The 27322-nt window shown below is 40.4% G+C and overlaps 1 protein-coding gene across 1 annotated transcript in view; it reads right to left on the reverse strand.

The window, feature by feature from the left end:
* The window catches only part of SLC28A3 (solute carrier family 28 (concentrative nucleoside transporter), member 3), a 44622-nt gene that overhangs the window by 6968 nt on the left and 10332 nt on the right, over window positions 1-27322 (reverse strand). Inside the window, 12 exon segments of the mRNA XM_009879390.1 lie at window positions 602-799; window positions 2427-2595; window positions 3365-3495; window positions 5338-5463; window positions 6483-6563; window positions 7630-7710; window positions 14067-14144; window positions 15474-15587; window positions 17781-17925; window positions 19853-20042; window positions 21520-21611; window positions 25763-25842. Of these exon segments, the coding sequence (XP_009877692.1) occupies window positions 602-799; window positions 2427-2595; window positions 3365-3495; window positions 5338-5463; window positions 6483-6563; window positions 7630-7710; window positions 14067-14144; window positions 15474-15587; window positions 17781-17925; window positions 19853-20042; window positions 21520-21611; window positions 25763-25842 (1485 nt within the window).

Here is a 27322-nt window from a genome sequence, read left to right on the forward strand (position 1 = left end):
GACTTTGGCTGGAAATCCTCATGCAAACTAACTTACATTGGCAATTGAAGCAAACTGACTCAACTCAGTGCAGCAAGGGAGGTGTATGCCATGTAATATACGTCTCATACTATTGCCCTTGACACAGGGCACGAAAACTTCCAGCAGAGGTGTGCCAGTAATACCTTAAATGCCATCAGCTAAAGCTCGGTGGATGCCTCTCTTGAAACTTAATGTTTAGCTAAACCTCTGCAGGTAAGAGGATCCTCCAGTTCTTCACCAGGGTTTTCTTGGAAGAGTATCTCACAGGGAAGTGCTAGGTAAGAATGAGATTAAGAACTCACCTTGAAAATACGTTTTGTCTTAAACACAGTGTCCTGTGGAATACTGCATATTCCCCAAAACTATGCCTTTCTTTTGCTATTTTTCTTTGACATAGCTAGTGTGACCACTGTCATAGCAGTTGCACAAAGAAACGCTGCATATTCGTAACTGAACTGAAAGACATATTTTAGAGTAATGTGGCAACCATTATCTATTTATGCCCATATTAAAAAAAAAGTCAGTTAAGTTTCAGCAGAACAGTATAAGAGTCAATAAATCTATGGAAAATGTTACTTACAGTCATATACTGTTTCACACCATTAATGTACATGCTTCCACCCTTTTCTCGGTTGTGAATCAGTTTTGAGAGGCGCTCATAAGCCACAAATTCATTGAAGAAAGTTTTGTAACCTAGTAGTCCACCGACAATAAAACTGTCTTCCCAGTCTACGCCCATCATGAAAGAGAATGGCATGAAGACATAAGCACAAATGTTCTGCAAAAGATGTAAGACAAAGCAGGTAAAAGGATATGGTTGGTCAAAGAACAATGACGTGTGATAAGTTCTCTAAACCTAAAATAAGGATGATTTTGTTTTAGCAAGGGAAAATTCACCTTGAATTATTACCACCAACATGTCTGGGAGACTGAATGTTTTTAATAGTCAGATACAGTTGAGAAATTTTTAAAAGACTAACCCAAAATCTTGATATAACAAAGTAATTAGTTATGTCCCTGATTTTATACCTAAAAAAGAGTTTCTGTGCCTGTTTTCCCCACCAATAACTTCAGATTGGGCACAGTGTTTGAAGAGGGAGGGTTGAGTTAAAAGAGATTATAAGAGAACTGAGAAGTCTAGTTCTCCTGCTTATTAAATCAAGTGTGTTATGAACATGCTTAATTGCCAGGTAATTGGACTCCAACTGGTGTAAACAAAAGACTTGTCTCTGCATAAAAATTGTGCATCTGACATAATTAAAGCTATACCTTTATTCCTAGCATTAAAAGTTTTAGGCAAATAAAAAAGAAAATATCCTGTATCACAATATAGCTTGTTTTTATGTAAGAGAGGAAAAAGATCCAGCTTTGAAAGAGTTTGGTCAGATTGTCCTTAGTGAATGTAACTGAGGTGTTTAAGCAGTTACTATTCCTGGCTGGTTCCTTTGCCAGCAAAAATCTGGAGGTCTGTGTCTCTCAAAACGGATGGATGGCCAAGTGCAACATGTCTGTGTTTATCAGCTCCTTGTGAGTTGTCTCTTTGCCCAGATCTCACCCCATCCAGCAGCTATTGATTGAATAGCAACCTCTGCATGAGTGTAGCTGAGGTATGCGTACTTGTTCCTTTCCTCTGACGTGGATGTGCAGTGGGATAATCTGTGGAAGCTGTGCAGGGTAATATCTTAGTATTGCTGAAGCTACATCTGCTATTAGTATCTATTCACTTCTGCAGCAACTCTGTTATAGGGTTATACCTGTGTTTCACACAGTTTTTTTATTAGGAGCTTGCAAAACAAAAACCCCAGAACCATTGAATCAAGATTGTTGCATTGGGTCAAAAATGATGTATTGACTCAGATTAAAGTTCTGTGATTCTGTGAAAGTCCTGTTTAAAACCTCTTTGCCGAGCTGAGTGATTTGGGTGCAGTTTCACAATTTAGGTATGGTGAGAACTAAGTAGTGTATAAGAAGCAGGGGTTCAGACAAGTCCAGCCTTGTCCCAGTGTCCTTATCTACATGATGCTACTGAGCATTAAGGACTTGATGGGGCTTTCTGAAGCTCAAGTGTCTAACTGATAGATCTGCTCAACTACCAAATTGGAGGAAGTGGGTATTAGCATATAATGCTCTGTAAACATACTCTGCTTATTAGCAGGAACACCACAGAGGGAAGTGATACATAGACTAATGAATACAGCGATTTACAGGGCAATGATTTTCCTTTGGTTGTGAAGACATTTTCCAAGAACGTGGACATTTTTAGATTATACTGAAAATCTTTTTTGTTTTTACTAAAACAACAAATCTCAGGACAAATCCACAACAAATCCCCACAGGCACTTAATTTGAGAAAAACATGTATATAAGCATTTACATAAGCTGCATGAGGAACCTGGAGACCATACCTCAAAATTCAGCTGTGGATAGTTAAACAGATTGCCCACCCAAGAGAGTGCTGAGTCAAGGAAAGCCAGCAGGGCAAGGAAGGAGATCAGGTTCACAGCGATGTTTGCTACCAGCAGGATGGAGGTAGAAGCACCTTGACTGGCTGCTTCCAGCAGGTTCTTTGATTCACTTTGTCAATTAAAAGAAAACAAGACTGTGAATATTAAAGAACAAATCATAGAACTTAAAAGTTACATGGACTTCATTAGAAATATGCTGCCAGAGATATCTGCTCACACATAGGTGAGGTGGAGTAGGTTTTTGCTTTTAATCCTTATGGGACCCATTGGGATGGTATAATTTTTGGTATCCTGAGGACGAATTCTGGATGGACACTATATGGATCAGGTCTCAGTACCGTGACTACATGTGGTACAGCTGGGATGAGGGAGTGAGCACTGCTCTTCTTCCAGGCAGTCTGAGCAGAGATGCCCAGGCTGGTTTTGCTTTTCCTGTTCTTAAGGCAAGGGAGTCTCCCTGCAGATGGGCAACAAGTTTGCTGCTGTGATTGTTGAAATGATTGCTCCACCTTTGCTTTTGTATGTTTGCGTCTGCAGATTTGTTACAAAGCAAAGACAGCAGCAGAGCACATGGGAAAACCTCTTGGTGGCTCACCTCAGGTAGACATTTCTTTCTTTCTTTGGAGAGTTTACTGTCTGGCCCAGGTCTGTGACATCTCTTTGCCTGTCCCAACAGGTAGCAATACTTGCATATGTTGTAGTGCGGCACACTGCATCTGAACTTGCAAACTACTCATTTGGGGTATATTAGTGTATAGTTAATTTATTACTTGCATATCTACCATGTACTACCCCTAAAGCTTATGTGTGAAGGGTTATTTTGCCAAATACCATTTTTGAGTAAGTATTACTATTAACTAGAGACTAGATCAGCTTACCCTTTTGCCATTTGTAGGTCATTTCTCAGAGTTAGTGTAGGCTTCTCGGTTTCAGGCCAGAAGAGTTTGGAGGTGGCTAATGACGCTGGTGCTGACATGACAGAAGCAGTCAGTAGGTGGGAGGCAGAAACCTAGAATTCCAGGTGACAGAAAATATGCTGTGATAACCACATCATGCGCAAACATAGAGGAAAGCAATTAAAATTGTTAGATACTTGAATGATTTTTCTACAGGGGGTCATTAAAAAGTTCACATTGCTCATGTGGAAAATAAGAGAATGAGCAACACAGAAGAAAGCCAACTGGAGACAGGAAAAGCAGTGAAAAGTATAGAGTAATCTTTTTAAAGCCAAACTGTTTCACTCCTCTCTAGAAGAAAGCCAGAAAGCAAAAGAAACAAAAAAAGCCAGGTCCATCAAGTGCAGCTGGGTGTAGCAATAACAGAGCAGGTGGGCGAGAAACAGCCTTTCTTAACACCTCCCGTGTCCCTTGTAGTGGTGGAAATTTGTTTTTGTCTCTTAAAGCTGTGTTCAGTAGAAGAAAATTACATGGCCTAACATATTATTCTATTGTCCTTTCAGCCCTTCTTCCACAGATTTCTCCACAAAGCAACTTCTTTGCTAACTTCTGCATATTTTCATCTCTCCTTCTCTTAGTCTCTTGGTCTTTTAATCCAATAGTCTTTTCTTTCCTCTGCCTCTTCAAGCTATTTTATTCAAACATAGAAGTAGTATATTTACCAACCCTCTCCCAATTACACATCATAAATCACACCTTCAACTCTGTTTTTTTTTGGCTTTGTGCTGCCAGCCCCTTGGCGCACAAGATGTTTTCTACTTGTGTTTGTAGAGCATCACTAGAACCTCAGTCACAAGTCAACTCTTTAGGCATCAGTTCCTGAAGAAACTTATCTATATCACTGCCAAAGAAGTGAGAGGGTTGATTGGTTAGTTAGGATAGTGTATTCCACATGTCAGTTCATCTGAGTTGTAGGAATGTATACAAACAGGTACTTTCCTTGCAGTTATGACAGGAAGTCTCTATTACTAATATAGATGTTTGTGCTAATTAATATCTTCAACGCCAGATCTTAGTATCCCTTTTACTATCAGAATACTATAAAAAAATCAGGGGATATTTGTGGATAATTCCTTAAAAAAAAAAAAAAAAAGATAGGAATAACCTGGGTATATTTCCAAAGCATTTGGGGACTGAACTGCTGGAGAGCAGCATAGGGGAAGGGAACCTGAGGGTCCTGTTGGACAGCAGAGTGCCCAAGAGCCAGCAATGTGCCCTCATGGCCAAGAAGGCCAATGGCATCCTGGGGTGTATTAGAGGGGGAGTAGCTTATAGGTTGAGAGAGGTTCTCCTTCCCCTTTACTCTGCCCTGGTGAGGCCACATCTGGGATACTGTGTCCAGAGACAGGGAACTGCTGGAGAGAGTCCAGTGCAGAGCCACAGAGATGATGAAGGGAGTGGAACATCTCCCTCATGAGGAAAGGCTGAAGGAGCTGGGTCTCTTTAGTCTGGACAAGAGGAGGCTGAGGGGTGACCTCATTAATGTTTATAAATACGTCAAGGGGGAGTGTCAGGAGGAGGGAGCCAGGCTCTTCTCAATGATGTCCAATGACAGGACAGGGGGCAATGGGTACAAGCTGGAGCACAGGAGGTTCCACAGAAATATTAGAAAAAACTTTTTCACTGTGAGGGTGACAGAGCACTGGCACAGGCTGCCCAGGGAGGGTGTGGAGTCTCCTTCTCTGAAGACGTTCAAAACCCGCCTGGATGCGTTCCTGTGTGACCTACTGTAGGTGATCCTGCTCTGGCAGGGGGGCTGGACTAGGTGATCTTTTGAGGTCCCTTCCAACCTCTAACATTCTGTTGTTCTGTGATTCTGTGATTTTACCTGGGCTTTTATACTTAAATGATTTCAGATAAACAGTATATTTTTCCCTTCTTTTCCCCTGTCTTACCCCAAAAGAAATGTATGCTCCTAAGACACTTCCAGCAATGGTTGAGAATCCTGCTGTCATGACTGCATGGAGTTCAGATCTGGTGATGTATGGTAAGTAGGGCCGTACCAGGAGAGGAGACTCTGTCTGGAAGTGAAAAACAACTACCAAATTAAGAACATCCTCATAAATTCTCAGAGGTTTATTTTATTAACAGTGCAGAATAGCGAGTGGCTGCATCACATGTTCTTAGGTGTTTTCTGACTAGTTAATCTTACTTCTAATGAGTGCTCTGAGCATGAGTTCGTTGGAGGTTTTCTTACCCCAAGAAAAAAATTGTACCAACATCCATCTTGTCTGAAGGCAATTTTTCCTGGTTTGCTTTATCCCCTAAAGGCCCAGTGAAATTGCTGAGAGATCCTAATCCACTTCTGAGTGAGTTAGGGACAGCCACAGGTAAGGCTGTGAGTCAAATAAAAGATGCATACCAGTCACTACAGGGCAGATTAAAGCTCTGGCGTGTATGCGAGCACATCCTGGAGGCAGTGTCATGCAGAGGTAATAGTTTAAATCTCAAAGCAGTGTGATATGTGCACTGCTGCCAAGTAACTGATATGCTAATGTCATTTTTGGGCTTGGATGCTGCTTGGTGATCTTTCCACATTGCTTTGAAGTCTGAGACAGTCACTGTTGTAGTGTGGATTCAGTGGATTTCTCACTAAAATGTACTGCTAGACTGTCCCATACTTTTATGGTTAAGGTCTTGCACAGACAGCCCTGGATCTTAGATTTCTGAATTGGCTCTCTCTCCTGCCCTCACTTGCCTCATATGCCCTCTTGTCATCTTGTATGTCTTTTCAATTGAAAAAAAAAATTGTTAATTCTTCAGAGCCTTGGAGTATCATGGAAGTAATTTTAAGGGACATCTATCACTTACATTTATGCCTGACTTTCTGTTAGGAAAACATGCAATTCATAACCCCACCCCATTGCGCATCACTGCCAACATATAAGCATACTGGAAATTAGCCACCAGTCCTGCTATACTGGAGTTGTAACTTCACATGAAATGATGATTTTTTTTATACATAGATGCTCACTGAACAGCAATATTTCACAATATCCAGTAATCCTGTGCTAACATGTTTTTCCATCCTCCAACTCACCTGTCCAACAAATATGTTACCTGCAGCTACCAGAGACTCAACAGGAGTTGTCCCCATGAAAATATGCATTATCCAACCAACCTAAAGTGATTTAAAAAGAAAGAAAAAAGAAAAACCACATTGGTCTGCCTACTTCATGAACTTACTTGAATTAATCATGTCACTCTAAGAGTTCTGAGACACCTTACACTATTTCCTGAGTTAACAATTTCAACTTCAAGATACAGCATATTCATTTAATAATAACATATTGAAATAAGCTGGAGGAGGACTAACTTAACAGAACTGAGAGTACCCCAGGCTTCTCCTGGGCATTAAGTTGTTCAATTAAATTAATCAAAATAGGTATTTTGTTGTGTTCTTACTGTTTATGTACCTGTCCAAAGGGACTTGGAGAATATAAAAGGGAAAAAATGTGAAATTTAGATTAAGGCCAAAATATCTGTTGTAGAAATTTTGGCGCACTTCTGCAGGTGGATGAGGTTTGTTGTGCTTATATAACAATCCTGTGCATGAGAAACACAAAGGACTTTTTAAAAGTAGCTTCAAATAAGGCTTAACTACCACCATGCAGGAAGATCTTTCACCCTCATAGGGTGGACGGAGCATTTTCTGTGGACGGAGCATTTTCTGTGGACTTGCTGTTATCTCAGTGGACACTGACACTGGACAGAAGATACTGGAAATGAACAGTAGAGCATGAAGTGAGGAACCAGACTCTGATCTTATTCTGGGGATCTGTCGCAGAAAGGTGTATGCAATTGCTACTGCAATGCTTAATGGAAAGCAGAAGTCCACTGCCTGTGATGTAACCTCCACCCTTCATTTTGAGGGCTGAGAGAGGGGCAGTCAGAAGATTTAAGTAAGTATGGCATCTGAGGAACACTAAAGCTAGGTGGGCAAATCTAAGAATTACTATGGCATTAGCGATAAAACCAAGGTGGGAGGAGGACAGTGCGCTAGATGATACCAGTTAGGATTGTACTGTGGTAACACTTGGAACTATTTCCAGGTTAAATATAAACAACTACTTTTCATATATGTACCCCTGAGCAGCCTGGGCAGGGCCAATGCTACAGTTCATCTGCATGTGTTCAGGAAGTGTCCTGTACTAGGCAAATGAGTACCTACTGGCAAAAATTCATACCTTTCCAATGAGCCACTGCATGAATCCAACGTGGTAAAGCATAGACATTACTGTGCTGAAGAAAACCACAATTGGCAGGACCTGATTTGGAGACACAAAATCATTAACACTTCTAGAGTGGCTTCCCTCCCCTTGATTCTGTAAGCCATTTAATTTTTGAAAAAGAGGGATATGTTTTTGGAGATAGACTTAAAGGTATTGAAAAGTGATCATTAAGTTTACACTTACCATAGATATCATAGAATGGCCTAGGCTGGAAGGGACCTTAGAGATCATTTAATCCAACCTCCCTGTCATGGGCAGGGATGCCTCTCAACTAGATCACGCAACACAAGGGGACTGAATGGGAATTGAACCCACGACCTTGGTATTAGCAGCACCACCCTCCAACCGACTGAGCTAACCGGCCCCCTTATACTGTAAGATTTTTAGCTTTCTAGACTTGTTTATATATGTGCTGGAATTAACTATTTTTCATGTATCTACATAGTTTTCTAACAGGACTGCAATAGTTTTGAGACTGGTTTAATATGATATGCCTTAGTTTATAGCCATGTTTAAGTCAGCTGAAGCATTTACTGGGCAATGGCATCTACAAAGACTTGGATATATACATCTGTAGACCTCAAAAAGTGCAAACAGAAATACATACAGTGGGATTGTGATATAGAATTCAGAGGTCAACTTCTCTGTGTCTGTGTTTGAAAATGAGAGTTTAAGACTGATACATAAGCAGAAGTTAAAGGCATTTTGATTGGGTTTGTAGCTGACTTCAGTTCTCAGAATTAAGGGCAGTTTCCTTAGGAAGCCTGTATTGTGTAGCTGCCTTTTAATAATACACTATAGAAAAACACCTTTTTATTCTGCTCTATTTATAGCATTGATTATAATGTCAGTGTGGACTAGTCAAGAGCTCCTTAACTGTATGCAGGGACAGAATCTGCTTAAAATCAAATTCACAGGTGTACACTTTATTAAATACAAGAAGTGAAAGGAAGTATTTTTCAGTGCTGAAGAATTGCACGAATGCCTAATCCACTGCCTAATGGGTTACTAAATGTGTTGGTTTTCATCCCACATAAAACTAGTATCACTTGATTCTCAAGTGTGTTAAATATACAGTATCTCAGCATTTCTATGCTATTATACAAAAGGAAGAAAAATCCCCCCAAAAGGTCCAAAATTAGACAGGTAGATTAATTAGTTAAAACAGCACCACTAGTAGCAGGAAACTTTTATGTGTGTTCAACTGAGGGCCTAATATATGACAAATAAAAGCAAGAAACAGAATGAAAAAGAACAAACCACTTTGTTAGTTCAGACCTTTTCAGTAAAGAGAAGCTGGAAACTCAGTTTAGACTATCAGAACCTTTCCCTGAAAAGAGAAAGTGCAATTCACAGATACTGTTATTCTCTTCAACAAATAAATATGAGGCTGCTTTCTCTAGTCTGACTCTCTGATCCTCTTAGTGCTTCTCTAGAGGTGGTTCGCCGTGCAGTGATATCAGGAAGTTTACTTCAATAAAAGTAAAACTTTTCTCCTGCCTTTTCTCTCCTGCCAATTCCCCTCCCTGTTCCTAAGCCAGAGAGCTGTCTGGCTGTCTGGCTCCCAGCCAGTTCCATACCCTCGCCTGGGTAGGGACCGCCACAATGCTTACAGGGAAATGGGTCTGGACAGGCAGTGGGCAGACAGGCAAAGGTCAACTGTCTGTACTGGATGGTAAAAAATGTGAGTGTCCGCCCGTCTTTCACTCCGAATGGATGAGAAGAGCTGTCGTGTTTGAGAGCTGTGGTTTGATTTTAGCTGAAGGAAGAAGACAATGTTCTGCCTATGAAGGGTAACAGCCACCACCCTTTGGGCTGTTCCTTGTGGATATTCCTCTGAAAATACCTTACATAACTTTAAAACATGCTTTTATATTTTTGCAGTTGCAGGCATTTCTGGATGAAACATTTATTTTTACAAAATGGGGAATTGGTTTTCCGGTTCTGTGTTCAAGGCCAGGCTGCATGGGTCTTTGAGCAGCTTATTCTAGTGGGGGCTGTCCCTGCCCATGGTGAAGGGTTTGGAACTAGATGATCTTTAAGGTCCCTTCCAACCCAAACCATTCCATGATTCTATGATTCTGCAATTTGTCTTGTCCAGGCTGGCTGTTATCCACATCATAACAAAATCAGGTGGAAAAGATTGGTGAATTATTGCTCTAAAATTAGCAGAATGTAACTAAGCTACCTACAAGGCATTGCATTGCAGTAGGTTTTCACTTGCATTGTCTGCAGAGACAAATGCAGTGAAAAGCATTTAATCATGAAACAACTAGTTCAGCTGAAAAAAAAACCTCAACTCAACAGCAAAAAACCAAAACTTTTTTGCAGCAGAGGTCCCCAAGGTGTTAATATACTGAAATGTTAAGTCAGTGGTTTTGAACTAGGTGAGTGGAGAGTGTCAGGAAAACTCCTTTTGTTCTGTGTCTATATAGAGCAGCCACCTCCTCTCCACCAGCCCCAAGAGGAACTTGGACTTTGTGCTAGTTCCACATAGGCTTGCACATGGCAAATGGGATAAGGGATGCAGAAGCATCTTCTCCCACTCACCATCCTCTCCTTTCCCCTTTTGAGGTGCCAAAACAAGGGAGTAGGTGACATGGGGTCAATAATACTGGAGGGCTTCCTCTGAGGGTCCTAGGGCTTGGGTAGCAGGGCATACATGTCCAGGCAATACTTCAGTGGTGAAGAGCTGTGTAAGGGCTTTGGAAGAGTGAAGGGAAATCTCTCATGGTGCTCCAGGATCAGGTACCTGGTGAAGCACCCAGAAGGTGAAGGGACCCCAGGCTAGGAGCAGGTTTGGGGAGAGAAGAAGGAGCCCAGCCTTGCTGGAGCTGTGGGTATAGGATCTGGGGACGTGAAGGGGTGAATAGATCATGCAAATCTTCATATTTGAGGAGGGGTCTGGAGGGCTAGGGCATCAAGGAGGACAGATATATGTACATGGAGGCAGCACTGATAGGAAAAAGGAGGTATGGGAATGATCCAAGAAGTCTGAGAACAGCTTCCCTCCTTAATTATGGGTCTGGGCTGTTGTACATCCTGTGCGTGTAAGAATATCTGCACAGCAGGGGGACATCATGGTGGAATATTAGCCTTAGTTGGCAGTGTTGCCTTTATTGGTTAGATGTGAAATATATTTGGAAATAAAAGGTCAGGAGTCCTGTGCTTTTTTTTCTGCCTTTTTTTTTCCCCCCTAAAATATAAACTGATTTTATGAGATTGCTTTTAGGGAGAGAAAAACTCTTAAAACTCATTCTTCTGTCTCATAGACTCCTAGTTCCCTTTTTCTATGGTAGTGCCCTTATTCTCTGAGTGCAAGAGTCTGCCTCAAAGATGTGGGTACTCTGAACAGGGAGTGACAAAGAGATTGTCCCCAACTTGCTTCTACCATTAGGAAATTCCACCAGTTTAATTTGGTTGTACACACATCATTACAGCCTGTAGGTGGAGACAGTTGTCAACTCCAAGAAAAGAGGGGAGAAAACCGCGAAAAAGAAATACGACAGGGAAGTCAGACGGACATCAGCTGTAGCAGGAGCCTACACCTTGAAAAGGCCTAGCATGTTTCCATATGTGAGGAATGGATGGGTCCTGCAGTTTAATTGTAACTGCATGGTTAAAATAGTGGAATTATATTTCTTTCTGTGAACAAACTTGTGCGAAAGTTTAGTCTCCGGTATGTATAGACCCTCATACGTACTACATACCTTTAAATAGGCAAGTTTTAACTGATGTATAAATTTAACAAGCACTCTGAAAAACTTCACATTTCAATGAGAACTGGTAACCAAGATGTCTTTAGAGTCATATTTATGTGGCCTACAAATGTTGCAGTTAATGTTTACCATCATACAACCTTTAAGAAATTAAATTCTATAACTTAATTTTTATGAAGTGGGTTATTTTGTATTTATTTTCAATCCTGTGATATGGTTTGACCTTGCCAAAGAACTACTTTGTGGATCATGGTTATTGTGTATGCTACTTGCAGGGCAGGGAGTCGCAACTGTTGAGTGCTCTCAACTCTTTTCCCATTTGTGGCTTGATGTTCAGCTTTTTCCTTATATTCCTTTAAAGGAGAAGTTGCTACTGATGTTTAAGGAACATCCTGGTTTCAGACACTCCTAAAGCCTTTCCTTCAAAGCAAAGCCTTTCTTACGGAGTCATAATCCTCCTGGCATAGAAAGGAAGTCTGATTTCCTGCTTGCTCAAAGCAGACTTTGCATAGTCAACAGGATAGATGATTTAGTACTAAGAGGTTTTTCCCAGCTACTGAAGAGCTTGAGTGTGCTTGTTTATGTGGGCAAGTGTTGTTTTCAGAATACTGAAACTCTACATCTGCATAAACAAACATGCGTTTAAAATAACCCAGTTTATGCATGCAAATAAACATATTTGTGACTGATTAGCGCTTCCAAGACTCTCTGCTCAAAGGCTGTAGTGGGACTGTTCTGAATGCCCAGAGGGTGCATGCAATGGATGTGTCTGCTCTTGTAACTGTGTCCAACTGAATTAGTAGAAAAGTGAAGAGTCCCTGCATGCTGCTAGTGTTGCAGAACGAATGCAATTGGTCTCTGACAGTTTTCTGTGAAGATATGCCCTATCACTTGCCTATCCTATCACAAGATCTAAGCCAAAATTGAGTCATTTCTCTTTTGGAAGGTGTTTGAGGCAAGATTTAGAGAGCTCATCCCAATATACAAACCTCATAAAATAGCTGAAAGACACAAAAAGGCGCTTCTGGCCATCTTAATCTCTGAATAAATGAGAAGTGTTTCAAGAGAGAATAAGCTGGTTGTCACCCACTGTTGCTGGAAAAGAGAAATCTCATTCTACAGAAGGAGCAGATGGAGCATGTTTTGCTGTTGTTGTGCACTTGTCTGCCACTCTGTTCACCCTGTGTATTTCTGCACCAAGACATATGCAGCTCCGAAAATCAACTCATGTGTTTTCCTTTCTTGTTTTTGGATGTGAAAATAACCTAATTGTCCCTGTTATTTTCTTCTAGGAGTTCCACATCTCTTTTACTGGCTTATTGTGGAGAACGAAAATACAGTGTCCTTGGTACAGCAAGATGTGCTAAAATTAGCTGGACACAGGCCGTCGGATCGCCTAACACAGGGAGAGAAGATGTACATATGGTTTGTTTCTACAGAGCCTAATTATTGTATCTGAAAAGTGTAAACATGTTGGTTAAGCAATGACCTTGGACAGAGGGAGCTGAAGCTAACCTGTTTTTAGTGGAAAAATATTATTACTGCTAAGACAAGTACAAATATGTCTGTCTGTTTGCAATAAAACTGATTTTGATCTGTCTCATCGAAGTCCGTGCCTCGATACGCCACAACTTATCCCACAGAATATGACTGATGGATATGTGCATACACTGAAGCCAACTTTTGACTGTCTGGTCCCTAGTTACAGGTTTAGTCAGCTAAAGTCAGCTTTCTTCTCCACTGTGAGATTTCTGACTATTCTTAGCAGCATCTTACGAAGCATTTTCTTCCTTAAGTAGTGAAGATCTAAGTGTGAAAAACATTCAGTCTGGAATATCACTCCTCCAAGAAAAGTAAGATAAAAAGCGTGTAAGCCCATGGTCAGGTGTCTGAAATACCAGACAGCATAATAGTCTCTGAGAAAATCCTACTACATTTCTCATGGTTTTGGTTTGGGATTTTTGCTTTATATGTTCTTGATTCCAGCCTAAGCAGGTGTTATGCTATGGGCTACATGTAGGAGCGAAACCAGACAGGGTACTGGTGAGATTTAGAGAGCACAGAGAACATAAGCTATATTCCAGCAGTTTCCCAACAAGATCATCTAAGAGAGAACTTGAAAATCTCCCTGGAATCTTATTAATGTAATAATAATGTAATTTAATTCTTCCTGCTTATGCATGGGAAGATTCTACCTCTTCTACCTGGTGTAAGTATACATTTAGGCTTTCCACTTCTACAGGAGCAATGTCTGCGAGGCAGTGGTCTACACAGCACTTCAGGATAGGACAACATAACATGGCATATAGCACCTTTACTTGTGGAGACATGGAGAAGACAGACTGGAGGCAATATTTCTTTCAGTGACCAGGTAGGAGATTAACCTATTCCTTGTAGAAACATAACCCAAAGTTCTATCTGTTTGTAATACATGTTGTTGTAATTAGACTAAAGTGTAATCTAATTCAGTATATAGCAGTAAAATAAGGGCTTTATGTGGACATCCTACATGCCTCTATTCTTAGTGTGACACTGTAAGGAATGGTTTACCTCTAGGTTGATTTCCCTGGTCACTGCACTTGTACCATAAGATATAAATTAATTTATTTCCCAGCTATGTCATTCCCTTTTCTGTTTATCTGTCACATACAGTATACATAAAACCCGTCTTACCTTAAAAGCAAAGAAATGATCCATATATTTCTCACCGAATACAAACTTAGCACCTGTATCAGAGTACTCCAGAAAAGTCTAGGGACAGAAAGCAAAGGAATTTAGCCATAAGCTCTGGGTGTCTGCCAGAAACTAAGGAAAAGGTGGTAGTTGTTTTGCAGAGACCTGATGAGGTCCAAGGAGCTTTTACTTCACTCTGTATAGGTCCAGGCTTCACTGACTGTGTCTGGCTGAACCAAGGGTCTCCACTCTGCTCTGCCAAGAGTGGAGGCTGCTTCAGAGTATGTAAACACTAAGGGCGTAGGGCAAGTTTTCCTGCAGTACCCAACACCATAAGGGCTATAAGCTATACTGAAATAATTTATTTGTTAATCGTGATACTGTGATGCATTTCTACACTCCCTCTCATGCAAGTAAGTGCAGTAAATGGTACAATTTAAAATGGAGATGTAATAGCTGGTATAATGAGTTGTGGCAGGAGTGACCATAAGCCATACGTAGCTAATGAAAGGGGGCACCATACCTGCTTCTGTCAGAGGTGAAAGGGGAGACTGAGAATGTTGTGACACAACCCGAGTGACTCCCACTGCTTGCAGATTAGCAGCCAGAGAGACGTCAGACCTGTGCCTTCCCTGACAGAGACAGTACAGTCTGCACTGGCTTGTTTTAAATGTGCTTAATTATCTGTACTGTGAAGAACAGCTGTGCAAATAGCATCCTGTATCCCTGCGGTGAAAAGTCTGAATGTCCTCTAGTGGGTACTCTCCAATCTATATTTTGTGTTTCTCTTACTTACTACTTTGCACTAAAGGATATTTTAAAAATACTTTGTGCTTAGAGACTGCCTGCAAGGGCACGTATGGTTGGATCCTGTCCACTCTCTAGAGATCCTGTGCTGCTAGCGGATGTGGATTTTGCCGCCCATAGCTGAATTAATTTTTTTATATATTGTGAGAACTAAGGAATGGCCCTGGGGACACTACTATGGCTACTCTGAGGACAGTGGTGATTCTGCCTTGCTAAATCCCAAGGCTTTTCAGCATTTCAGGTTTATTGCAAGAACATTTTGGAGTTGGGCCAGGTCTAAGTTTCCATGAGTTCACTGGCACAATAATGGTTTTGTGCTAGGTTGGTGCAAGTTATAGTTTCAGCCCAAGGACGGTAAAGCCATTAAGAAGCAGGGTCACTCTGACCATTACTCGTCAACCTGTACCACAGTCTTGTATTAACTGGACAAAAAAGAAACAGAAAATTGAATTCAGGTAGTCAACTACATTTCTGAGAACCCAGTTCTTCTCAAGAGAGGAAAACGTTCCTGAATGAATGGACCCTTGAACTGCCTGCTGCTATGTAAGATGTCAAGACAGAAAATTATATAAAAATTGGGTTTTTTGCCCAGTGGCTTACCTGGATCTGAGTGCCTAGCCAGTTGAACACATCAAACCCCACTTTCGTCCTCAGAATTAGAAGCCCAAGAATAAACTGCATTCCTATCCCTGAAAATATTGGTCTCCAAGTGACCTAGATAGAAAGGAAAAAATAAAAATAAATAACCCCCTTGTTAATTAGATAAATTATACATTTTACGTATTTGTTAGAATAATGTAAAGGGGTTGTCTGACGATACTTCAGGGTAGGAGCCACTGCCAAAACAGGTTGTAGGGTGCCTGAAGCCTAAATTACCTCGCCTAATCTGAGAGCCCTGCGATGTGGATGTCTCTATTTGAGCTAGCTGCTGAAAGCCTGGCTATGTAAATATGGACATGCTTGATTCACCACCACAGGCTACAAGCATCAAGTATCACAGAACTACAGAATTACAGAATGTTAGGTGTTGGAAGGGACCTCAAAAGATCATCTAGCAGGATCACCTAAAGTAGGTCACACAGGAAGGTGTTCAGGTGGGTTTTGAACGTCTCCAGAGAAGGAGACTCTACAACCTCTCCGAGCAACCTGTTCCAGTGCTCTGTCACCCTCACAGTGAAAAAGTTTTTTCTAATATTTCTGTGGAACCTCCTGTGCTCCAGCTTGTACCCATTGCCCCCTGTCCTGTCATTGGACATCATTGAGAAGAGCCTGGGTCCCTCCTCCTGACACTCCCCCTTGACATATTTATAAACAACAATGAGGTCACCCCTCAGCCTCCTCTTGTCCAAACTAAAGAGACCCAGCTCCTTCAGCCTTTCCTCATGAGGGAGATGTTCCACTCCCTTCATCATCTCTGTGGCTCTGCACTGGACTCTCTCAAGCAGTTCCCTGTCTCTCTTGAGCTGAGGAGCTCAGAACTGGACACAATATTCCAGATGTGGCCTCACCAGGGCAGAGTAGAGGGGCAGGAGGACCTCTTTCAGCCTGCTAGCTACTCCCCTTCTAATACACCCCAGGATGCCATTGGCCTTCTTGGCCATGAGGGCACATTGCTGGCTTAAGTAGTTAGACTAAAGAAGAGAGAGTTTTTCCTGTGATACAGTTTATAGATGAAATAGATATCAATGAGAACAGGAGTCATGATTCTTATTTTAAACTGGAATGGAAACATTAAAAAAAAGTAACCAAGCACGTGGATTCTTTGATACTTAAGAACTACTCACAGTTAAATACTGTGATTCATGTGACGTAAAGGTAATTGTAAGAAAACTATGGCTGCCTGTGAACATTCTCTCTTCACTGTGTTGCTGCTTTCTGCTCTGCTGCCTTATAAAACATCTTTGTTTTGTGAAAATTGAATCTGATTATTTTCAAGGCAAAGAGCTGACATGGCACTGTCTAATTTATTCGGATGATATTTGAATAACACAAGCTAATTAGGTGTAATGAGGACCCATGGGAGAGCACAGAACATTTGGAGTATATAAGTTTTCACCTCGGTTGGAGACATCAGCAGTTGCTAAGGATCGGAAGTGGGAGATCCATTAGTCCCTGCTGAGGAGACTTTCTCTATTAAGAAACTCTCAGCACTGATGCAAGAGTGTTGAAAAAGTGTTGATGAAATGTGGTAACCTGGTTAGTGGATCAATACATGACTGATGAAAGCATGCAATGTAAACTAGGTATGCACAAGGGGTAAAAGCTGAGATGGGATGTGTAGTGGCTCAAGAAGCAACACCTTTGTAATACCACAACAGTACAGAGTGGACATTTCAGCTGCACAATTAGAATAAATGGCATTGACAAGCCTACAGGAGTGGGTAGGTGAAAAGTGAAGACCTCAATTTGGCTTCATCTGCTGCATTTGCAATAGGAATCAAACTTGCGAGGCACTAAGAGCTACACGATGGAAGCATGTCTCCAGTTCCACATGATTTGTGCTGATATGATGACATATCCTGAAATAAGTGCCTGTGATGTCCTGAGGACTGTGATGAGCTTCCTGTGGGCAGAAAGCGTGAAGTAGGCCTGCCTCAGCTTGCAATGGTTTGTCAGGAGCAAACATGTTCCCATCCACATCGAGGCTGGAAGAAGTGATGGGCAGCAGCCTCCCAAAACAGTGATAGCCAGACGCTGATACAGCTCCCCACATGCTGCCCTAGATGTCAGAGCAATATTACTTTCCTCAGAAATTAAATACATCACAGGGTTTTGGGAAGCCTAGATTTTGACATTTGTGGGTTTTCTGTTACTTTTACTGAACTCGGTGCTAGGGCAGGCGAATAGCTTTTGAGACACTGAACAAAAAAAAAAGCCCAGAGGATCCAACATAGACTAAATACTCACTCTGGTTGGATATTTGGAAAAGATAAACATCAAGAGAACACACAACACAAGCCCACCGCAGGAGATCAGCTGGCGGGCTCCTTGTTTTGCTGTGTCAAAGATGAGCCAGCAGATGATAGTTATGATAAGAGCTGCACACAACACCCTACGAAAAAAGAAAAAGTGTCAAGCATGACATCCTGAAGAAGACCACAGATTCCTTCTCCTTTCCACACCGTTTACATCTCTGCATCTGAATGAGCTCTCTGAGCAACGTGTTAAGCTGAAACATGTAGCTCTACACAAGCAAGAATCTGCCTTTGTTGATGCAGCTCTGACAAAACTATCCTTTGGTGGCATCCACCAACAAACATCGTTTGATGGAGGAAACCCAAAAAAGCGTGAGCTGAGTCTTGTCTGGATGTTATTTCTATTAATTAAAGTGTGATGAGCTACAGTCCTTTCTCACTCCAGCTACCATCCTTTCTCACTCCAGACTCCTTTTCCTTTTCTGTCATTTTTATTGAATCTTTTCTTAGCTCCAGGCAAGAGAGGCTATGGGTTTTATTAATTGCACTGTGCTGTTAAACTAGTGCATCTATGAAGTACATGCTAAACTGTTTACTTCTTTGTAACCAGCTGTAGTCTGTTTAGAAAAAGACATTTTTAATCACAACAGTTTTAACTGTCTCAGAAACGTTGAAAATAGTCACCTGTACATCTGTGTTTAGTGTTTCTATGGTTCCCACTACCACAGAGTGGTGTTTTGCTTGCACTTCGAAGGTAATTATCAGAACAGTCTTAGAGGCCAGGAAATACATTATCCCACTTACAGTGAGGAAAACTAAATGTAGCCCCAGTTCTTTAATGTTGTGTTTAACAGTTATTTAGCTTCCACTGACTTCAGTTATACCTAGCTACCTAATTTCTTTTTTTAGACTCAGATGAAAAATATTACAAGCCAGCTCCTCAAAATGGCTTGGCCTCTGAAGTGCTGAATAACGCTTTCTACACCTGAGAGACTCTGTCTCTTGGAAGAATCCATGCCCTACAGTTAAGCACTTAATTTGTGATATGTAGAATTTTAGTATTGCAACCCAGCTAATTCAGCACATACTGCCCCTGGTTCATCAGGGCTCTCCTACTTTGTTTGCTCCCTTCCTCAAAGAGGCTGACGGATCGTCAAAAGGAGGTGCCTATGCATGACTTCTCTCTAATGTGGCTCCTGAGAAGAAGGACCACAACATTTATAGCATCTTTATTAGAAATTTCCTGTTCCTGTGAAAAAAACATTTCCAAAATCTTAAGAAAAAAATGGGACATTCTCCTGAACCCAGAATTACTCCTTTTCAGAGATTTTTCTCTCTCAGACAGAAAGTGACCTTAGCTGAGATAGAAGGCAGCTGGCCAGTATCCTTTCTATTTTTAATGAAAATTCATGTGGTCTTTTATTCAGACTATGAGCCTCCTTTGGCTCCTGATTTTCCTGGGAATAACTTAAATATTCCTGCTAACTGCTCAGGAATACTTGGAATAAGGAGCTACCATTTATCTACCAGGTGAATGTCTACCATCCCAAATAAGGTTGTATGATCTTATTATTACACTAAATGTGGTTAGCATGTTTTGATTCCTGAAGGTCAAGTAAAAATCGCTATGATGATATTTGAAAAACTAGTGTCTAGATAACACACTTAAGTTTTTTGCAGTTTGCATATGTTGGAGTTAAGGCTTTCATGAATCTCACAGGGATGAAGATTTTCTGCCTTGCAGAATGAATGCAAAAGGCTACAGTGCACCTGAAATTTGTGACCATGTTCTCTTGCAGCCACAAACTTGTCCTATCTCAATTTGAGGAATTTTTTTACACTGTCTGTCAAGTTTTTTTGATACCTAGTTACTGTATTGCAATCTGAAAAATGTGCCCAGTATTTACAAACTAGAAATTATTCAATTATTCTGTAAGTATTCTTATTGCAATTTGTATGATTGCTCCATCTCCCTGTGCTTATGGGGGTGTAAATTTAAATTAAACTATAGGGGTTGACTAACGCTCTGTCCTTCTATTTATGTATGAAGTAATTCATATTTACCATTTCAGCCAAAACCACTGTTTCTCCAGATATCTTCCTCTGGGAGACAAGAATGCAGCAATTCTGTCTTCATACTTAGCTATTAAAAAATCCCAGCAGACAAAGAAGATGGCTAGGACAGTGATGATAAAAAGTGGCAAGGCTCTCTGAAAATTCAAGTTGCAGGCTGCAATAACTGCTGTCAAGTATGCTGTCACAGAAACAAGAAAATACATGTCCGTTAGGTTATTATTTTTTTAAAATAATCAAATCTTGAATTTAAAGGATGTAGTTAAGGTCAGGCCTGTGTTTACCTTCAAAATGCTTTTCTGACATACTGACATACTGACATACTGACATACTGACATACTGACATACTGACATTCTGACATACTGACATACTGACATACTGACATACTGACATTCTGACATACTGAAAAATTTTGCTGTCATAGATAACATTTTCACTACAATATACTCATTGATGCGAAAGATGTCTTTTATCCTGTCATAGGTTATATGCTTTGGCCAAGCCAAGTTCATATCAAACATGATAATCATTTGGAAAGATTGAACATGTCTACAGAACTGCTTTTTCCTGTGTAAATCTGTGAATTAAGAACAATGAATCTTATTCATTCTTTCACAGGAGTTTATCCAGTAAAACTAGAATAAATATGTAGAAACATTTGTCAATTGCCTAATCTGATGGCCCTCTAGAGCACTTGGGAAGCTTAGAAGTAACTTATTTTGTAAAGTAGCTGAGAAATTATTTGGCAATTTCGTTGCTAATATGTGCTGACCAATGAAATATTCAGTTCTTGTAAATAATAATATAATTTTGTTTATAGCAAATAAGGAAGAAGAAATACTTATTTTTGTAAGGTGAGTTAGTTTTTTATGGAATTGATGTATAAACTCTTGCCATGTCCTGAGAACTCATTTTCTTGAGCCAGGATATGACTGTGCTATAGTAAAGCAAGAAAAGCTGATCCTAGGAGGGCAGGATATTCAGCACGCAGGCAGCCCTTTTAAAACCACTTTATGGAATGCTGATGCCTATCACACATACTTATTTTAGGTCTATGCGTTCTCCGTGTTCAAGTAGGAGTATCTCAACAAGAAACTTGGTGAAGTGAAAGGAAAAAAACCAACCTACTGACTAATTAGGAAAGGGGCAAAGAAGAATATTGGAATGACTTTGCAGTGCACACTGACATAAAACATTTCCTCTAGCAAATATTTGCTGCGGATATTGAGTGACAAGGATCAGAACAGAAAACTTTAATTTCTAAGCTGACGGGCTTTTCAGTCCAAGCTGGTACCTTACTCTTTTTAATATGATTTCACAGCTTTGGACAATTTCCTTAAACTGTAATTTCATGGGCTTCTTGGGGGACATTGTCAATGGAGTAGAAGCGAAGACTGAACTATCCATCATCCCAAGTCAGAGCTGAGACATGTCGCAGAAGCAGTGTAGCAAAATCTGTGCTTATGTTAAGTTTGGGAATTAGTGAAGGTTTTACAGTCTGGAGCTTCCTCCAGGGTTAAATTTACTTTTACATCTTTTAAAATGCATTCTTTAAGACAGTCAAGTGGTTTTCTGTCAGACAGAAAACAGACACAGTCTCTAATCTCATATAGGTAAATAAATAAGGCTTCAGCAACCCTGGGTGTTATTACTGTACCTGTTATTAAAATCCCATAGATCATGTAGTGAATTCTGGTTTTATGCTTCTTGCAAAATTCACAGGCTTTCTCATATCTCCTTTCAAAATGTCTAGGAAAATGTGAAAAAATAAACAGAACAGAAACTTAAACTGCAGGTGAAAAAGAAGAGTAATTTGCACAGGAAGATCAGGTTAAATTTATCAACACTTCTCCACTGGAGTATCCTGTACTTGGTGAGCGTTACATTTGGATTCCAAAGTGCCAAAGAAAATCATGAAGACATCTGTAGATCTTTTTTGGGAGTGACTTCTTTGTTTTGATGTTAGGCAAGTGAAGAAAGTCTGAGTGCTATCTAATGGGCCAATCTGTCCTCAGTCTCTAAAGGGCTGAAGTTAGCAGGCCAGTTCTGCTAGCCTCTGAAGTATAGCTTCATGGGGGTCTGTTAACAGTGTCAGCCGAAACCAGGTAGGTAGCTAAAAATTGAGTGCCTCTTACTAGACCCGCAAAGACTGTTAATACAGCCATACAAGCATTGCTATGTGGAGCAGTAGTGCCACTATAGATGTGAAGGCCTAAGGCTGCATTTGTGTGTGATGTGGATACATTAATAGGTTAGAAATTGACTCTACTGGACTTAATGAAACAATATGCCTTTGTCTAATAAGCAGGATCTATCTGTCCAAAGTAGAAGTCTAACATGATAGATCAATAGTCTGGTCAGTAAACTGCCAAGAACTACTTACTTAGCTCTGCCAAGAGAAGATACTAAGGGGAAGGAGGTTCTGACAGGGGAAGATGTCAACCACCAACTCATGGACCACCTGCCCCCGTTACACCACTGGCCCAAAAGATGAGCCTGGAGAAGATCGAGTGGGCATGCGCACTGATCTACACACTAGGCACAGGAACTGTAACCAATCCAGGAATAGAATAGCAATGCAATGTGTTTAAAAGTTGAGTAGGTTAATGTTTTGCGCTGAAAAAGCCATTAATTTGAGACCTTGGTGTGCTGCCCTGGCACAGACACCCATACACGTGCATCTCTGTAACACAAGGAAAAGTCTCCACTCTGGGTGTGGATTGGCTCTTTGCACACTGGCTGATGAACCTCAGTTTTTGGGACAATGTGTGTGCAAAATCCACTAATATCCACCTAAAACCCTACTATGCTGTGCATAGATGTTTCTGGATGTTTGAAAATTTGGCTGTTAAATACATCAACTTTTCGTCTAAGACTCACGAGTTCACAAAAGCTAAAATAATTTCTTATATTTGGATGTCCTATTTTGGTACCTGTACTTCTAATTATTATATAGTTAACTTTTATTCTTTTCTCATCTCACTAAGGGTAACACAGGGTGATTTCATGAGGAGGAGATGAAACTTAGGGAAATAACAGATAAGGGAGTTAATTGAACACAGATTTCCAATGGTAAGTAAATTAGTACGCCAAGTATTTCATTTCCAAAAGCTGTAGCTAAACACCCTCATATTGTGCAACTTGAAAAAGAAATCACAGCTATAGTTCTGTCTCTCTAAGGCGATGCCTCGTACCCTACAGTCTATTAAGGCAATGTTATATTCAGAGATGCTAATTATCTAAACTGTACTTGTTTGGAAACTAGATACAGCTGGAGTCAGATGCACACCAAAATTCAGCATTGAAGTACCCTTATTTTCCCCACTAAAAAAAAATCAATTAATTTAAAAGACATTGAAGAGAAACAAGGAATTTTATCTTAATTCTTATCAGCACTCAGACCAGCAGAGTAGGAACATACTCCTTCACCAGTACAAAGAGTAACAGAGTCTCTGAGAAATTGCTTTTTTGAAGCTTGATTGCTTTTGATATTTCAATTTTAGTTCTGGGAACTTCTGTTGCCTCACAAATCATAGCTCTACTTTTTTATACTTATAAGAACATTATGTTATCTACCCAATCTCAGCAGAGAGATCAGATGTGACAGGAAAAGAAAGAAAAGGAGGAATGAGACAGATATATGAATAATCCAGTTTCTTTATGAAGTTTGCAGTTCATGCATCAACAAAAAAAGGAAGAATATTATCTGTTATCTGCTACTGCTGTTTGTGAGTATTTTTGGATCTAAAATTGTTATCTTAAGATTACAATTCACCGTAATCTCTTCTTTGCTCTAACATCTCTTTCTTCCTTGCTATTTTATTGACTTAGGTGATTATCACTTAGGTACCAGGATACCTTAAATGTTTAGGCATATATGTCATAAATATGCATGTCTCTTCTGAAAGGTGGTAGAAAAAACAACTTCCTCACGAAATCTGGTTAATTTACAAAAGAAACATTGTTTTCTAAAACCTGATCCTATAGGCTTTAAGTGCAGCCTGTTGCTGATGGCTTTTACGTAAGCACATTTATAGGAGAACTTTAATGTGAAATATTTGTATATATGAAAACTATTCTTGCTGTAATTTTGCAGCTCAGAAATCCTTTTTCTGGTCTGCATGTACTTTAGAAGAGAATGTTAAAACCTTGCACACGTAGTGAATCCTTGCTGTCATCAGACCTTTCAAACGGGTTGTGTCTCAGACCACAGGCTTCTCAGTATTATCCATTGAAAGAAATTGATCACACATTCAAAATTGAGATATGTTTTGTGAACGACCCTTTTGAGCAGATACAAAGAAGATATTAGTGCCTGCTTTTAGGACCTAATTTACAAGAAGGAACTTGGTAGAGATACCATTGCCTTGTCAGGTGCTCAACATAAAAATAAACCTAGATAAAGTACAAAACCAGAGACCACAGGAAAAGCTGTGGCCTGATTATAATCAGAACAGGGCAAAGTGCTCTTCAGCTTCCAGCCTTCGAGAAGCTTTCATGGCCTGAAATGGTGGTACCTGCTGCTGACGGAAGAACAAGGGGACCTTGGGAACAGTAAGCCTTAAGCCTTATTTATCCCTCGGCTCTCCATGGGCATACAAATAAACAAAACTGAATAAAAGCCATACAGGCTTCCCGTCTGAACTGAACCCGTCTCTGTGCAGAGATGCCTCTCGTCAAGTGACTCCTGTGGGCCCAGGTTTCAAGGCAGAGATCCCTCTGATCTTGTACAGCCTTTTGCATGCCAACACTCGCCTGTGCAATTAGCTTAATTCTAGGGAGACACTGGACACCTGCCCCTGGAGAGGCTTCTCCAGCTTGGATATTTCATCCACCAAATCTCAGATTTTGTTTTTGCTAGACAAGATAGTAAATGTTTTAAACAAGAAAGTATTTCATGTGGTATACTGCTAAAAGAATGACAAATCTCCCAAGAACAGAGAGGAGAAGCAAGAGAATATTTAAGTGACTTCTAAATAGTTTTGCTAGATTTTTGAAGCACTATTTTAATATGATGGCACCAGGAAACCCAATTATATTAATAAGTCTTTAAGTTCTGTATGTACAACTCGGAAGCATAACTAAAATCTTCACAACTATCTCTGCAGCATAAGCATGAGATATTGCCAAGCGGTCCAGTTTGAGTAAGACAAACTCCTATTTGAAGTATCTAGTAAGTGATGTGTTAGAATCTGCTGGTAGAAAGAAAAATTCAAAGCTGAAATGGTGTGCTGTAGAACAGAATGCAGTCATAGCAATCAAGGGAAAAGTACAGTATGATTTCTATGAAGTTTTGTGTGAAGATTCAATATGACAGAAAAATACTATGATGTTAAAATATAATTTTAAGCATTGTATCTTATTTTTTACTGTTTTTTTAAGAAGGTTTGTATTTTTCACAAAAAAATTAATCCTGAATTAAAATGTAAATGTATGCCTTCACTGTCATTTGGCATTAATGCTACCTAGCTGAAAAAATTCTGCTGTATCAGAACGCCTTTTTTGTAACAACTATTCTATTCTTATTTTGCCCTGTGGTAAACAGCTATGCAAACTGAAGGACAACTGGGAATCTTTAACCCCCTGGAAGATCACTGTTTAACACCTCTTCTTAAGAAAGGCTCTTATGGAAATATTGGAAAAGTAGTTAATGTGCAAAAATGTCCTTTAATTTATAAGGCATTAGAGGAATAGTTCCATGCTCACAGGTGTCAGTTGAAAGCTATAATAATTTTAAATATGATGTGTTTCTGTATTACACTAATTGCTAGGCAATACAGAAGTCTGTGCAGCACAGGGGTGGAATAGAGGGCTGTTGCTCCAGAAGCAGAAACACCGACGGCTTATTGCTTAGATCAGGATGAAGCAAATGGAAAATTTACCCATACAGAAGACATTACCCTTTCAGGTGTGGTTGCTTATCGTCTACTGAGTCTTGTTTGTTCTCATGCTGATCACTCTCAATATTGATGTATTCATCCTCCTGGAAAACAGATCAGTACCGAGGCTGTGAGAGGGGCACATGCTTGTTAAGCGAAACCAGACCCCTGCTGGCAGACGGCTGAAGTAGTCTCAAGATTTTCTTGCCTGCACAAAGTGCAGGGCTCTAGCTCTCCTGTCTGCCACTAACACTGTGACTGGTACCAGGCAAACCCAGTGGCTGGGTTCCCAAGCCATCCACACCATGATGAAAGGGGAAATAAAGGGGAGAAAAAAACAACCAGAGAATCCCATATTGAGTACCACTGCACACATGACAGAGAGTAAGAGATGCAGCAGCATTACTAGAGCTGCTAATTAGCCAGTTTGCCTAGCACCTCCTGTTCATGACCCTCAGTTTTTATTGATTCTCTCTTTTAATATGGTTGAAATTTCTCACATGGAGAATGGTTGAATTGTAGCTGGAGTGCTTATTGTTTTAAAAATTTAACTTAGTCAATGAATTTATTCTTAAGTGAGCTGCTGAGAAAAAGTAACAGATAACATCCCTTTAAATTGCATCCATGGGCTTTGTAAGCAGAAACTTGAAATTTGGCCGGATCGTAGAATCGTTTCAGTTGGAAAATACCTTTAAGATCATCAAGTCTAATCCTTAACCTAGCAATGTCAAGTACACCACTAACCCATGTCCTTAAGTGCAACATCTACACTTCTTTTAAATACCCCAACGGATGGTGACTCCATCATCTCCCTGGGCTTGACAACCCTTTTGGTGAAGAGTATTTTCCTAATGTCCAATCTAAATGTTCCCTAATGCAACTTGAGATCATTTCCTCTTGTCCTATCATGTGTTACATGGGAGAAGAAACTGATCCCCACCTCACTACAACCTCCTTTCAGATAGCTGTAGAGAGTGATAAGATCTCTCCTCAGCCTCCTCTTCTCCAGCCTAATCAACCCCATTTCCCTCATGCTCCTCATAAGACTTGTTCTCTAGACCCTTCACAAGCCCTTCTTTGGACACAGTACAGAACCTCAATATCTCTCTTGATGAGAGGGACTCAAAACTGAACACAGTACTTGAGATGTGACCTCACCAGTGCCGAGTACAGGGGGACAGTCACTGCTCTGATCCCACTGGTCTTTCTCTCAAGCAATGGGTGCACTCGATGCCCTTGTCCAGATAATGGATAAACATAAATGGGCCTGGTACTGAGCCCCAGGGAACACCTACTGTGACTGGCCACCAACTGGATTTAACTCCATTCACCACAACCCTTTGGCTCAGCTATCCAGCTAGTTTGTTACCCAGCAAATGATACACCTGTCCAAGCCATGAACCGCCATTTTTTCCAGCAGAATGCTGTGGGAAACAATTTCCAAGGCTTTACTAAAGTCTACATATTCAACATTTACAGCCTCTTGATTGCAGTTTTTGGAGGGAACAGTTATGTGACTATGTGGAATTGCACCATAACTTACAACAGTGTTTTTGTTAAACTCAGTTTCTTTATCTCCTT

The sequence above is a fragment of the Apaloderma vittatum genome, unplaced genomic scaffold (genome assembly GCF_000703405.1).
Source record: "Apaloderma vittatum isolate BGI_N311 unplaced genomic scaffold, ASM70340v1 scaffold13972, whole genome shotgun sequence".
In the NCBI taxonomy this organism is placed as follows: Eukaryota; Metazoa; Chordata; class Aves; order Trogoniformes; family Trogonidae; genus Apaloderma; species Apaloderma vittatum.